General features: G+C 43.3%; 1 protein-coding gene across 7 annotated transcripts in view; it reads right to left on the bottom strand.

The window, feature by feature from the left end:
* PRICKLE1 (prickle planar cell polarity protein 1) overlaps window positions 1-15,705 on the bottom strand; it is a 119,035-nt gene continuing 103,330 nt past the window's right edge. For all 7 annotated transcript variants that reach the window (XM_059185610.1, XM_059185615.1, XM_059185613.1 and 4 more), the window contains exons 2-8: window positions 11,460-11,645; window positions 9,392-9,505; window positions 8,561-8,698; window positions 7,753-7,956; window positions 6,134-6,320; window positions 4,330-5,193; window positions 1-2,290 (exon numbers count right to left, since the gene is read on the bottom strand). In XM_059185610.1, coding sequence (XP_059041593.1) covers window positions 1,431-2,290; window positions 4,330-5,193; window positions 6,134-6,320; window positions 7,753-7,956; window positions 8,561-8,698; window positions 9,392-9,505; window positions 11,460-11,591 — 2,499 coding nt within the window. In that variant the 5' untranslated portion in view covers window positions 11,592-11,645 and the 3' untranslated portion in view covers window positions 1-1,430. The remainder of the gene's footprint in view (window positions 2,291-4,329; window positions 5,194-6,133; window positions 6,321-7,752; window positions 7,957-8,560; window positions 8,699-9,391; window positions 9,506-11,459; window positions 11,646-15,705) is intronic.

The following is a 15,705-nucleotide window of genomic DNA, read 5'->3' as shown; positions in this document are numbered from 1 at the left end:
TAGTTTGTTATTTATTAAGCATTTATTTAATACCTTCCTAAAGGTCCAAGATAACACTAGGACCTTGGGACTAAAACATATGTGCAAGTACGGCACATAACAAAATTATCAGTTCATTAGTTCAACTGCAAGATAATTTGCCCTCAAGACAGAACCTCATAAACTTGAAGCAGTCAGTTGGCACAGCATCCTCTGAAGGAAACACATAACCCAAAGGCCCAGTTTTCAAAATTTCTGTTCAAGACCAACAAATTAGCTAGAAGGGAAGGGTAAAAAGGAATAGCCTCTCTTCAAATAATCAATCTACAAAATCCTCTGCCCTATACAGCAGATCCTTTAAGTTTTGGTCTCTTCTCTTCCCAGGAAATAATCACCACTCTGTTGAAAATGGGAAAGGCACCCCCTACCATGCCCAAAAGGGAAAAAAACATTCACCCAAACAACTTCTACTTGTTTTTACCATATATTCCAGGGATATGTATGGGTTTGTTTTTACATTTATACAGTTTACATTGCTTGACCCATAAATAGCACTCGTAAGATTAGTAGGGCCATAGTTTTAAAGAGTATTTACATAGCCCCACCATGCATACAGAGCCTTTTTAATATTGAAAAATCAAAAAATTTGAACTTTCCATCACTAGGCAATATAAATTTGACCATCTAAGCTTATAAACCCTGACTAAAATACAAGCAATCATTTCATCCATAAATGCTGTTTCTGGTTCCCCAACAAATCTAGCACTGCAGTGTAACAAATGTCTTGCAATTCAGGGATATAAAAATATCAGCTTTAAAATCTGAACTGTACATATGTACATTAATATTTGCACCGTTAAATTAGGAATACACTTAAGTCTATGAAATACTACATTATAAATAGCAATGTCTTTTTCAATCTGTAGCTGGAGCAAATACAATGCAATGTTTACCTGGCTAATTGAAAGGGGACAAGGTGGTCTTGTACGATGGGATGCACAGTATTGTGTGGGTCAGTGTGACTACGTGCATGCCGCACAACAAGACAGACTGATCAGGACCTGGGCCAACCTGGTGTAGACCAATGACAAACACTACCGCTTTACAAAGGTGGCGGAAGTTCTCCATTGTCTGAAATCAACACCCCCATCCAATCACCTCGGGACAGTTTCTGGAGGATTCTCTTGAGGACTGGAGACCAAAGCCGCTACATAGAACTGGAATGCACCTGACAGGCACAAGATGTCACATCAACCTGGCACCATCCAAGAAGGGCAAACTGGAGAAATCACACCTTCCAAATGTTAATCTGACACTGTAACAGCAGCAGGAGTCTCATTTACATGGGCAAAGCACTTTAAACTATTTTAGCAACTTTCCTATGGAAGAAAAAGATATGATTCCAGATGGCTAATGGCAAAGTTTAAACATGATCTCCACAGCTTACTAGGTTAAGAAATAATACAGTTTTTGCCCTTGTGTCCCTTTTTCTTCTTGGATTTAGTTGTCCTCTGACCAAACTGAGGAGTAGGGAGTGCAGAAGTCGGGCTCGAAAGGTCATCTGTATAGTAGGCATATCTCTGGGGCCGGGGTTGAGGAATTGGTTGTCCAAGAAAATACCCTTCTTCTTCTGAGTCGGAGGAGGAGGAGGTGGAGGAACACCAGGAATCATCGTCCTCACCGTAGAGTCCCAGAAACCTGGGCAGTCCCGGGTTCTGCAGCGCATAATCGGACGTGGCGTGGGCATACTGTCCGTACAGATCAGCATTCTGGATGTACGCTTGAATCTCCCGGGCACTTTTATTCTGTATAAATTTCTCGTAATTATCAGGGGTGTAAAGTCGCAGTCTGTCCTTGGGAGAGTATTTTCGTTCCGTAACAAGATTCAGAGCATTGTCAGAGCGGGACTTCCTACTTCTCCTGCGGCGATGGTGATGAGACCTGGATCCCCTCTCTTCGAAATGGTAGACCCGTCTTCGAGTCCTCTCGCTCATTGGAGGCTGCCGGATTTCGATGTTGTCATAGTTTCCGTTGTCGATGACATCATCCGAAAACTTGACCTGCTGTGGTCTGGACTGAGACTTGGATCTTCGAAGCACTGGCAGATGGACCGGTTTCTCCTCAGGCATGATTTTTTCTGTACACAACTCTGAATTTAGACTCTTTAAGGACTCCGCACTCCTGTGCAACATGGAGGAGTTTAAAGTCCCCATATTGCTCATTTTCTCACAATCCTCTGCCTCCATCTCCTCAAAGTTTTGCAGAGAATACAATGAGGGTCTCGGCTTGCTTTCTCCATCCACGGACGCCCCTAGGAGAAAAGCCGAGACAATTATTACAAATAAGCCACTTGAAGCATTTCAAAGAAAATTCTCCCAAATTTCAATATCTGACTAACACCCACAGGTAAGACTGACATGCATATATACGTAACTGAGGTGGTCAGACTTCTGTTGGTACAAGGGGCACAGCCTCTTACAAGCCCAGCTCTTTTGGAGCCAGACGATAGTTGCAGCTCCTGTCATTTGCAGCACAAATTTCAAAGCTTCATAGAAGTCTCATTAGTTTATATAGAACATGACATATAGAAGCTTCTGCCTCTTAATACATGAAAACCAGACTACTTCACCTGAACATCTCTCAAAGCAATCTTTCCCTTTGCCTCCACGGGGCCACACCGTTATGGTCCTTCTATACCTAGGTGAGAGGTCAGCACACCAGCGCCAGGACCGTATTTGGCTCACAACCTATTTGGGGATAAAGTCTCATGGGAACACAGCCACACCTATTCTCTTATGCATCATCGGCCACTGCTTTCTGCAGAGCTGAGTGGCTGCAGCAGAGACCGTGCGCTCCAACAAGTACTGTCTAGCCCTTTACCAGAAGTCGGCCGGCCCTGCACCTGGACCATCACATCCAGCCTTCCCCCTTCACCTCTACGAACTATGCTACTTTCAGATTAATCTGACTTGAAGAAAGCTTTTCTCAAAATGGATAATGCTCTTTTTTTTTTTTAAACAATGCCCAGGCAAGTTAAATGAATATTGTTCAGCCAGCAATAAGGGACTCGGGCATGGTGCAGACTACTGTCCACTGGAGACCACGTAACTTTCTACTTTCTAGAGGGAGCCTATTTCTCAGCCTGTTATTGGCAAGGAATGTTTATCCCTAACACTTTGTGTACCAAATGATGTCTGCTTTTGATACTACGTGTTAAAATACCTTCCACAGGGCCTGGCAAACAGGATATGCTGAGTGTCGTCCGACCCACATTCCTCAACTCCCCTTTGTTGTAGGCCTCATCTTTGACAAGTCAACGGAAACCAGGAATGTAGCTCCCTTCTCCCTCCTTGCCAGGGTTAGGCCTGGCAAGGGGCAGCCACCAAAGCCTTTGCTGTATTACAGTATCATAACCTTCATGAGAAGACCGAAGTCGTTAGCTTGACTATAAAATGAGCCAAAGCCTTTGCTAGCCATGGGCCAGTGATAGTTTTGTATCCAAAGACTTAATGCAAATGTGACACTCAGGAAGGTGGGTTCTAGGCTCAGTCTTGCCTTTAAAAACACATGTCAAGGGGCGCCTGGGTGGCTCAGTGGGTTAAAGCCTCTGCCTTCGGCTCAGGTCATGATCCCAGGGTCTTGGCATCAAGCCCTGCATCAGGCTCTCTGCTCTGCAGGGAGCCTGCTTCCCTTCCCCTCTCTCTGCCTACCTGTGATCTCTGTCAAATAAATAAATAAAATCTTTTAAAAAAATAAAAACACATGTCAATTTAGGCATTTAGCCTCCTGATAATTCAAGTTTCTTCATTTATAAAACTCAATAAGTAATATCCACTCTCCATAGCTCAGGATCATTGTTAAGGGTAAAATGTAGATAACTGATATGAATATGCTTTGGAAACAAAGTGAAGTTCTTTTATAATCTGGGTAAAAAAACCATTCAGCTCTTTTGAGCTATCTGTTGTCACAGGGCAATTCAGGAAAATATAAAAGATACTAGGAGCTTATAAAGGACACAGGCTGGTTTTAGAATCTTGAAATTCATATAGCACAATCCAAAGAGTACAGAATCTTTCAGACAAGATGCAGACTCCATTAACCAAATAAATCCATTTCCTCCTGTTTAAAATATGGACAATACCTATTCAAAAAGCTTATGTTAAAATGTCTACAGATGCACACACGTATGCACATGTTTGTTTTGTTAGTGTTCTGCATTTAAGGTAAACTTCCTCCTTCCCTTGGTCTGCAGTTTTAAATAACATAGTCCCTACTGCTGGACCATAGTTTGCTGAATAAATTGTTTAGTGGTTCTTTTTTCCAAATACCCATAATCCCTAGATTACATACCTGTGATATTAGATAAAGCCAAAGAATCCATAGAATCTCGAACGCTTTGCTCTGGTTTCAAGTCTGACAAACACTCCAGGGAATCTTCATACCACTGTGTTTGCTCATGGTTATAGCCTGCAGCCGCGTGGTCCAGATCTAACTCCTGGAGCCTTCTGCTGCTTGCAGGGCCTGGGTGGCTGCCGTAAGCAGAATCACCCAGTCCATCCTGTGACTGTGCCCAGTACATATCAGATTGGTATTTTTTACTTGCGAGGCTCTGGTTATTTTGCTTTAACTCGGTCTTGGTTTTAACTATGTTATCAGATATCCAATGCTCGCTGGCTCGAATATCTATCTCATTGGGCTGCTGCTGAAAGAGACTTTTATCACCAAACTTGAGGAGGAGCTGCGTCATGTAATCTTCATGCTCAGCCCATTCTTCAGGGTCTTCTGGGGTTTCATGGTCCACTCTACCTTTCCAGAATTCTTCATTGACAAAACTTGCTCCCTGCCTGGAGAGACTCAGGTCATCCAACTTCCGAGAAAGGGTGTCCTCCGCATTGCCTGACAGGCCAGGAAACTTGTAGTTCAGAGCGGGGGACAAGAGAAGGGACTGTCTACACTGATCGGCTGACCGACTGCTTTTGCCCATCCGGACACTTCTTCTGGAGTCTCTAGACCGAGCGGACTGAAACGCAGAGTCAGAAGAATCAGAGGCGTGGACATCTTCACCAAGGCTGCATGTTTTCGAGCAGTAAATCTGGCCTTGTTTGGGAAGGAAGGGACATCCCAACAAAGAAGCTTTGCACTGGGCGCAAGAGAAGCAAGCTTCTGTGGCGTGCCAGTGCTGCCCGTCATAGGTCATCTGGGCGTGGTCCACCCCTGTTTTGGGAAGGGACAGAGGAGGAGATTACAGTGTGATCTCTAGTTAGAGGAGAAAGGAATGGGCAGGACTGTTTGTATGAGGGAACTCGAAGGGGGATGGGAATGTTCTGTATCTGAAAGGGTTGTGGCACAGTTAATTCTTACTATGTGCAAATTGCTTATTTTTGAATTGCCTATTTGCTAAGATTTATTTGTAACACCGAAATCAACACTTGCAGGGCTTTCAAGGAATTTGTAGGCACATGCAGAACGACAAAAAATTGGAGCCAGCTGAGAAGCATGTTCTCAGCTAGGTCAAAGCAACGTCTTGTCTTTTGTCTCAGCTCTTTAAACAACTGACATAGCCTGGGTCTGTTTTCTCTTTCTTCTAGTTTCTATTATCGTGTTTTCTTCACATGTTTCTGCTTTTTGTTAATTCTCCTGTTGAAAATGGCCCCCAGGCATAGTGCTGGATAGTGTTCCTAAGCCCAAGAAAGCTGGGCTGTGTCTTCCAGAGAATATGTGTGTCCTAGAGAAGCTTCATTCAGGCATGAGCTACGGTGCTACTGGCTGGGAAGTCAGTTTGAATGAATCAACGTATATTAAATAAGATGCCTTCAAACAAAAACATACATTAAAAACAAGATTATATATTGATCAGCTGATGAAAATGTGACCAGAGGCTTGTAGGAACCCAACCCTGTATTTCTCCCAGGAACAATGGTTCTGTACTCAATAATTCAGGCAACTTTATAGAACACAACTATTACAAATACTGAGAACTGACTATATATCCATTTGTCAAAATGCAACAAACCAAAAGAGCTATTACGATCTGTACATTTCACTGTATATAAGTTATAGTAAAAAAAAAAAAAAAAAAAAAAAAAAAGGACTAGCCATTTGCAGACAGACTGCTGGGCATGTGACCGGGCAGGTAGGCTGGCTATGCACTCACCGATATGCTCCCCACAGGCCTCACAGTACTCCGCATACAGAGACTCGAAGCAGCCGCAGCAGAACGGGCGTCCGTCCTTCATTATGTACCTCTGTCCTCCCAGGACGGTCTCGCACTCAAGGCAGCAGAAGTGTTTCATGTGCCAGTGGCGACCCTCGGCTTCTGTGCACTCATCAGCAAAAATTATCTTTAAAAAGAAACAGGAAGGAAGAAAACCTTATTAGCAAGCTATTCTAACTGTTATGTTTTCTGGGCAACTGACAGACGACAGCTCTTCAAAAAGTCACTTAGCTAACCGTGTTTCTTACAGCTTCAAGCATAAATCTAACTCAATTTAGATACAAAGCAAGAGCAGAAATTAAAAATGATGAAAAAGAGAAACTTAGTGACTGCTTAAACTAACAAACATTGATTTCTACACTAGGTAGAATTCATTTGGTCATATTTTTGCCCTCCAATCACACTTCGATGGCATAATCTTGCAAAGAATATGTTAGCATTGAAATAATTTAGTGTTCTGTATTTTAATAGAAAACTCATTTAAAAAGTCTGTAGAATCACCAGTTACAGCTATCCAGATGCTGCATTATGTGAACAGCACTTGTAGATAATGCTTCATTCGACCTGATGGTCATCTCCAGATTAGAGACTATTTTCTTTAATTTTGGTTTCAAAAAAATTGAAGATTTGAGAGAGTGAGAGAGAGCACAAGCATGGGGTGGGGGGTCGGGGGTCAGGTGGGAGAGTCTTAAGCAAACTCCACAGGGACCCGATGTAGGGATTGATCTCATGACCCTGACCACCATGACCTGAGCTGAAACCAAAAGTCAGATGCTTAACTGAGCCACCCAGGTGCCCCTCAAAAACATTTCAGATAGCACAGTACTAAAAAAAAAAAAAAAAAAAAAACTTAAAAAAATAAATGTATAAAAGTAAACACTAAAAGTTTACAGTCACTGATTAAAGGAGACTGAGGAGAGAATGCAATGAGGTACCTAAGATTGGATCTTGGGCTAGAAAAGAGACATTAGCAGAGAAACTGGAAATCTAAAGTCTGAAGTGTAGTTAATGGTATTAGACCAATGTTAATTTCTTAGTTTTGATGCATACATCATCATGTTAACAGTAGGGAAAGCTGAAGGGAGGGTCTACAGAACTCTCTGTCATCTCTCCAACTCTTCCATAAATCTAAAATTACTTTAAAATAAAAAGCTTAAAAACAAAATTCCTTTCACACCACCACCCCTTTCTACATGCCAGGGGTAACCACTGTTAAGTCAGTGTATGTCTTTCCATACTATTTCTGTGTGTATACAGATATGTACAGAATCTATTTCTCCATTTAACAAAAAGAAGATTATCTACCACACACTCTACTTGCAACTTATTTTTCTCCTCTCACAATCCATCAAGGACATCCTACTTATCAATGCTCAAAGACACCCGCTGCCTTCTCTTTATTAGCTACATATTATTCCATTATATGAATACATAAGGTTATCTTAAAAATAAACAGCAAAAGCAGGACATATTTTGCTTAGATGTGAACAGTGGAATGTTGGCTTACTAGAAGCTCGTTTTTTCCAGTGTTAAGGGATAAACTTTTTTTTTTTTTTTACCTCATCACATGCTGAACACCGTGGTTTGAGCAGTTCAGCATGGTGCCTGCCACAGTGAATTTTTCCATCCTGGTAAAAATAGATGAGGTCGACCAGCAGCTCGTTACAGGTGAAGCAGACAAAACAGGAAGGGTGCCAGCACACTCCAGGGCCCGCGCGAGAGGCAAACACTGCAATTTCACCTCCGTTTATCTTCAACCCACACTAAAAACAAAAGGAGTTGGAATTGGGATGATCCTTCTTTGATGACTGGATTCTCAGCCTTTCCCACTTGACACTAAATCCCATTTTGTCAAGAAAGCTTTTATTTTTGCCCCCTCCTGTTGGTGATTAAATAGCTCTTTAATGCTGGATTATTTCTGATTCTCAGCTGGAACGAACATGCCTCAGATACATCTGCCACACTAGACTGTTTCGAGGAATGTTTTCACCCAACTTCCATTAAGTCGTTTTTCTGAGCCAGCCTCTCACAGGATACATTCCCTGCTCTGAGCCAGTGCCCATCTGAAGGTCTTCATTAGGCTTCTGTAGTTCTGAACGCTAGGTGTGCCCCTGTACCTCCCTCCATGCGGGGATCCTAGGAAGGCAGGATGTCACCTGATGTTTACGTAAGGCCAGAGAGACTCCCCCCGTCACGTATACACAGCAGCGTAGAATTATAAACATGAACATCCACTTAATAAAAAGCTAGGCTGCCTTTTATTTTGGGGAGGCTTTGGGGGCCCATGCCTGTGCTAGCCCTGTCACCTACCCCCAAGCTCACTCTGTCCACATCACTCCCACGCACGCCTCATCCCAGGAGGGCTACCTGCTCACACACGGCATGCATCACTGCTCTGGACAAAAGCTTGATCGTTCCTCTTCCAAGTGCTTCTTTCTTCCGTTGAGCGCTGAACACCTGCAGTTCTTTCTTCTCCTCCTCGCTCAGAGACTGGCAATACCGCACCTTCGGAGACAGGAAAACAAGCCCCACACTGGAGCGCACGGTCCCCCTCGCCAATTCATTTCCAGAGTTCGAGTTTCAGGAAAAAGCAAGTTGAACTGCCGTGTCCCGTGAATCCCCGATTTAAAAATGGTACCATACCCTTACAAGGACACCCAATCTTGCTGCTCTCTAGCAAAAGGGGAAGTACAATTTGAAGGAACTAGCTTTTAAAAAAACAGGCAATGTTTAAATTTTTATCAGAGACACTTAAGAAAAAAAAAAAAAAAGTAAGACATTAACCTTTCTACAAAAGTTTTAAACTTATTACTTGCCACACACACTCCACATTCTACAGGAGCCCAACTGCAGGCCTGGACTATCAGAAAGCCAGGACTCTGGATGAAAGGGCAGGGAAATCCCAAGAATTTGTAGGCTCCTGATAAGTGGTGGGTGGCGGCAAACACTATAAAAACCAACTTGTTGTTAAGTTTATTGCACTGACACTCTTTTCTCTCTTAAAGAATGGAAAGCTGGAGTGAAGGAGGAGTCAAGATGGCGGAGAAGAATGGAAAGCTGTAGCCTGAGGCCAAATTTTAACTGAAGAAAGGCCAAAGAGCCCTAGCCAATGAGGACATAGAGTTTATGAGAGGCATCTCAATGTTTAGGGTGTATTTTTTTTTTTTTTTTTAATTAGCCTTCTTCCTGTCATTTTACCTCATTATCATGTGGTGGCAACTGATACAAAAGCTGTTTAATTCGATGTTTCTCTCCAGGACTGTTAACATAAGGAACCTTTTCCTCTGGTAAACACGCAAAATAGAGCTGGATCTGAGGAAGAGATGGAAAGAAAGACATCAGCATACAGGAAGGGAACATCTTAGTTTATATTCCATCTTTAAAAGTTACCTTTCCCTTCAGCTACAGGGCTTGGCCTCTTATAGCTAATGAGAAGACCAGCTGAGCCAACGCAGCAGAGCTGTAAGCCTTCGAACTGCCAGCCCCCAGCTGCTAAATTGCTCTTCAGGAATGTAATTTGTAGTGACAATTAGGAGCATCATAAATGATGCACCATAAAATGTGCACAGTTAATGCTACTATTCCTCAGCCAGTCTCCCAAGGGTCAGCCAAGAAACAGTGCAGGGGAATGCCGCCGATGACCACACAGGCTGTGTGACACTGTCCCCAACCCAGCCACTCCACAAGCACGCTGCATCTGCTCTCTGAATGTTACGCGTTACAAAGACAAAAAGCTGGCTTGTTAAACTTTGTCAACTCTCCCTTATCAGGTTCTCCCAAGCATCAGCTTTCTTTGCTTCCCTGGGTGTTATTTTCTAAATACCTGAAGTCCATTTCCCTACGGAAACTGGAGGGGAGCCACACTGAGCTGTACTTGGGTCACTCTGAGAGGAGGACTCAATTTTTGTTTGGGGTTTTTATTTTCTGTTGTATTTAAGGAATTAAGTATTAATTCCTTAAGGGATATTAAGGAATATCCCTTCGCTGAGTAGCGCAGAGTATACTGCAGCACTGAGAAAGAATGAAAGCTAGCTGAGGGAAAAGGGAAGAGGAGATCGGGGAATCGGGGGCCTGTCCACCTCAGGATCTTAGTATCACACAAAACCTCCCCGACCCAAAGCTGGAAGAGGGGGTTTTCTCCTAGTGAGCAGTTTGCCAAAATATGGCTTTCCTAACCCGGGGGCCAGCCCGCTGCCCTCTCTCCCCATTGCATCGGCCACAGAAGCCTTTCCAGCTAGAAGGACCCACGGAGCAGCAGCTACATCGGCACGGGGCAGGCCCAGCGTGAATCAGGAGCCCCTATTCTCAGAAGAGTTCCTCACCATAAGTCAGGAGCAACCACACACCCAACCTGCACCTGTTACTTCAAAACTATGGCTTCACCCTTATAAGAGTATCTGTCACCATCAGTGCTTAATAAGCTCATCATTATAAGGCTATTGGGGGGGGGGAAGAAAAATATGCATACACTTAAAAAAATGTGTCACCACAGTGTGAAGTGGCGAGGGGAGGGGGCAGCTAATTTTGGGCATTGTCTGTATTGTTATTTTATGTGTCAGGTTATCAAAGATCCAATGTCTAAGCAGTAATACTTCAGATGGTTTCTTACAGCTATTTCTTCTGTTCCAAAGCAAAAGCGTTGCTGAGAACATGGAAATGTTCCTCTTTCATTACCTTTCTGTTGCTACTATTTTTTCAAAGGTTAAGTTCCTCTCACTCTCCGAATACACATGTCAGACAGCCACATAACAAATGCATGACCAGAGCTCTGGATGTCATTCATGAGCAAAAATAGCATAACTGGAGGGCTTCTGGATTCAGGAGTCCAAAGGACTGAAAACTTTCATCAAGAAATTAAGGATGATGGGGCGCCTGGGTGGCTCAGGGGGTTAAGGCCTCTGACTTCGGCTTGGGTCACGATCCCAGGGTTCTGGGATTGAGCCCCGCATCGGGCTCTCTGCTCAGCGGGGAGCCTGCTTCCTCCTCTCTCTCTCCCTGCCTCTCTGCCTACCTGTGATCTCTGTCTGTCAAATAAATAAATAAAATCTTAAAAAAAAAAAAGAAATTAAGGATGACCTTAAAAGGCAAAAATTTATACTATCCAAAGAGTAAGTAAGGACTGAGAAGGGTAGGGTGTCAGTGTGGTAGTAATGGTATATATATATATGTATATATATATATATATATATATATTTTTTTTAAAAGCAATTCTTAAAAGTCTTATATCCCCTTGGAAAACAGAACACACAGGATGAGCAGTTCCCACCTGCTCTGGTCTGAGGCCTGGGGGCACCCAGGCATACTCCTCCAACGCGCAGCCAGAGTCATCGTCCGACGTGGAGCTCCTCTGACACCCAAAGGCGAGTTTGCTCATTTTGGGCTCCATCTCCAAAGGCATAAGAATCAAGTGAAGAGGCCGGTTTCTCAGTCACAGGACATCAAACAATGGCTGCTGTGGACACACAAGAAAAAACAAATTAAAACCCAAAGGCACTATTCTTACCCTCCAAGAACTTTTACTGAATGTTGTTTAAACACAGCTGGGCCTAGAGAAAGTAACCGATTACTGGTGTCATCACCCTCACAACTCTCAGGCCCACGGAACCTTAAAATCTAGGGCCACAATTTAAGGGGCACCTGGGTGGCTCAGTAATTAAGCTTCTGCCTTCGGCTCAGGCCATGATCTCAGGGCCCTGGGATCGAGTCCTGCATGGGGCTCTCTGCTCAGCAGGGAGCCTGCTTACCCCCTCTCTTTGTCTGCCTCTCTGCCTACTTGTGATCTCTGTCTGTCAAATAAATAAATAAATAATCTTAAAAAAAAAAAAAAATCTAGGGCCACAATTTGGAATCAGCCCCCTTCACGACTCAGCATTTCAGAAAATGCTCCCCAAACTAGCGTAGTTCCAGTTGCCTTTAAAAAATGCTCCTCTAACACACTATTCATTAGAAAGGTTCTCAAGAAATCGGCTTTGCTGACTGTCTAACTTTCCCACAAATGAAATCCTTGTGAAGTCCTAGGAGTCAAAGAAAGAAGTGTGAGGGCCTGCACCTCCCCCTGCCTCACCCGCGCTGTGGGCCATGAAAAATGGCTCCAGAGAACGCCACCCCACTTGCCAGGTTTCTAGTCAGTGTTCTCAAGAGGCACCACTCCGTGTGCAGAATGGGTCCACGGGGGCAGACCGCTTGGGTTTCCGGGTTCTGATCAAGTTTCAAGAGACAGCAAAATGAGTTTACTCAATGAGTGGAAAGAGCAGTTAAATCCTTCTATAGTACGTTCAATCCAAAGCCTTCACTATCAATGGGCTAGAGTCAGCCAAATAGTTCATTAATGAGTTCCTTCAACAGAAGTACTGAATCCAAGCACAAGGCAAAAATAAAATCCAGTGAGGTGCCCATTAGTGTTGAACTGCATTACTACCAGGCACTCACTGAAAAGTTACACTGTACTTACTATGTGTGTGACATGCTAGCAGCCAGCTCGTGGGCAATGTAAATCTAGTTCTGGAGGAACAGTCTTCCTCAGAGGGAAGGGCTGTAAAAGGTGTCAACACAATTGTCCCTGCCCGAGAGCCCAGGAACTGTGTTAGCAGCACTGAAGTTCCTTGTTAAGTGTCTTCTGATTCTTAACATCCTCCCTCATCCCAAGGCACCAAGGAAAAAAAGACACAAGACTTTCAGAATCAGCTTTCAGAACGCAACTTTATACCTGCTCCTTTCCCCTCACGAGAAAAAGTATACATGATTAGTTTGACCCCGGTTTGAAGAAAACAAGGCTGCAGGAAGTGCAGTGACTTGCCCAAGGTCACACAGCTAAAAGCCAGAGTGCAGTCTAACTCCTCAGACTTCCAAAAAAGTTGTTCTGCCTTAAAAAATTCTCTCGCCTGCCGAAACAAGTAGGAAAGGCAGTGAAGCCTGAGACCAAGCCCTTTTTCATCTACTATGTCAAACGCAACTCTACTTACAGTACCAGAATGTGTTACCTATCACAACCTGATTATTAAAACATATGGTTCCCCTTTTATAAGTTAAAGGATGTAAGAAATTAAACTTGTAATAGTCAACAAATGGAAGGCCAGACACCCAATGCCCACAATCTTTAGTAGAAGAAGGAGCGATGTCACACGGTCGTTAGATATGATTCCAACTAAAGATTTAACTCCTTCATGCTGAACAAAAAGTAAAGATGACCTCATTGCCTCCACTATCACTGGGAGGTTATGACCTTTTAAATAAGTCGTCATTTCACACAGGTGCAATTCATTCCCATCTTGACTTAAGAAAGGCTCTCTAAACTAAGGCACATTCCTTAGTCCTCAGTAAAAAGGGATGTGTTAATGAAAGTCAGAAAATTTCTTGGATCTAGTCTTTCCCTTTTGTTTTAGAAAAAGCAACTCCCACATGTCAAGAGAAGAGAACTAGAGTTTAAGAACTTAATTAGTAACCCAAAAACCCCACCAGGAGAGAAGGAGGGCCGGACTTCAATGTAATTTTAACCTGAATCTTGAAATATGTTCATTTGGTCCTTGCCAAACCTGGCTAAGGAAGGAGACACTACAGTACCTGCTCTGCAGAAACTTACGAAGAACATAGATTTTAAGATTTTTTATTTATTTTTTTATTTATTTGACAGACTGAGATCACAAGTAAGAAGAGAGAGAGAGAGAAGAGGCTCCCTGCTGAGCAGAGAGCCCGACGCGAGGCTCGATCCCAGGACCCTGAGATCATGACCTGAGCCGAAGGCAGAGGCCTTAACCCACTGAGCTACCCAGGTGCCCCACGAAGAGCATAGATTTTAAATAGAACCTAAAAATTAAATGTCACCATATTATAAAACAAGAAAAAACACAAATTAATACAAATCATGGATTTTCCAAACTAGCACAAAGATGCAGATTACCAAAGATCTGAATCCCTTTTACAGCTGTATTCCTTGATTAGCCTTTTGCAAAAAAAAAAAAGTACAATTACTCTCCTAATTAAGGTAAATCAACATGAGCACTAGATGACACAGTCTACCTCCTCCCAATCACCTAGAGGTGCTGGCCACGCCTCGAGCCTGCCCTCCCCATATTCATCCCAGCCTCTCCACAGTCTACACGGAGAACTGCTGTCCACTAACAACATGAAGGGTCCAACTGGAGGAACATGAGAGACGAAGTCCTTGTTATCCCAGACAAGGTTTCTGGTTTCATCTGTTGGTGGTCTGACAGCTACCTTACTCCTCTGTGCCGGCCTGGCACGATTTGTGTTCTGATGTTTAATCCCCATATCAAGCAGCCCGAAGAGGGTGTATCTCGATTCATAGAGAGGGGAAACTGAGCCCACAACGATCTGCCACAGGACAACTGTCTGAAGGTCAGTTACCCATCGCTGCCTCCTAGAGGTGGATCCCGATAGGACAAGTTCCCTTTTTTGCCACCATCTTAGCCGTGCGCCTGAGCCACAGCCGTGACACAGGACGGACCGTGGGGGGACAGGCCGCATGGCCCAGCGCAGGCAAAGTGAGCACACAGGCAAGAAGGATTATAAAAATTCAACGGCCGCATGAGCTGTTGATTCAGAAACTGTTCTCCGGAGAAGGCCTCTGTTTGCTTTGTATCAGGAGACAGTAACTTAAAATGACAAAACATTCCATTCATTTGCAAGGTCTCAGAGAGGAAAAAAAAAAAATTAGAAAAAGAAAAGTGACACAGCATGACCTTCACTCAACCAGGCTGTAGTGAGAGACACTACAATGCCACTAGCTACTTCTTTACTTGAGAACACACAAGTTTGAATACGGCTTTTTCTTTTCTGTTTAAAAATTACCTGTCCAGAGACCCTCAGATTCTTGAGTAATTATCATCATCTTGTACTGCGTCATAGGAAAGCAGGTGACTGCTGAGCATGGTTCCTGCATTTTCTAAAATGTTAAAGTAATAAAAATGATAAACTTGCCCCCACCGCTAACTCTTACTCTAGGCATGTACACTACTGTAGGGTATGTGCTTTGACAACACGACGAGAGGGGAACCTGGACATGACTTATGCTCTGGGTCATGATTAGGGGCTTCCTGGTGACATGTGAATGCGGTATGTCTCATCTGCCAAAATTCCACCTATTAGACCAAACACGAAACCAGGAATTGGATCTAATAGAGAAACATCATTAATTTCATTTCTAGGCCTTGTCATTTTAGGTTGGTCATGTGATGTAAAGACACAAATCAGATATACAAATGAACTGGATTATAATGGGAATAGAGCTGCTCAAAGCTGGGATTATGACAGAGAAACTTTCTCAAGATTTGTTTTTTTTTGCAGACCCACACTTAGATGCACAAGAGTGGCCCTGTCCTGTGCCCCGTCTTTTATTAATTTTGTATTTTATTTTTGCAAATTTGTATTTTGATGTAATTTCAAATTTCAGAAAAGGTGGAAGAGTAAGGGACTCCTATGTAGCTTTCACCCAGACTCATCAATTGTTTACATTTTGCTTCATTCCTTTTATCATCTTCCTCCTCCTCATGATC

This window comes from Mustela lutreola, chromosome 8, assembly GCF_030435805.1.
Source record: "Mustela lutreola isolate mMusLut2 chromosome 8, mMusLut2.pri, whole genome shotgun sequence".
NCBI classification, from domain to species: Eukaryota; Metazoa; Chordata; class Mammalia; order Carnivora; family Mustelidae; genus Mustela; species Mustela lutreola.
Note: the sequence above shows the minus strand (reverse complement) of the source record. Positions and strands in the feature narration are given on the sequence as shown.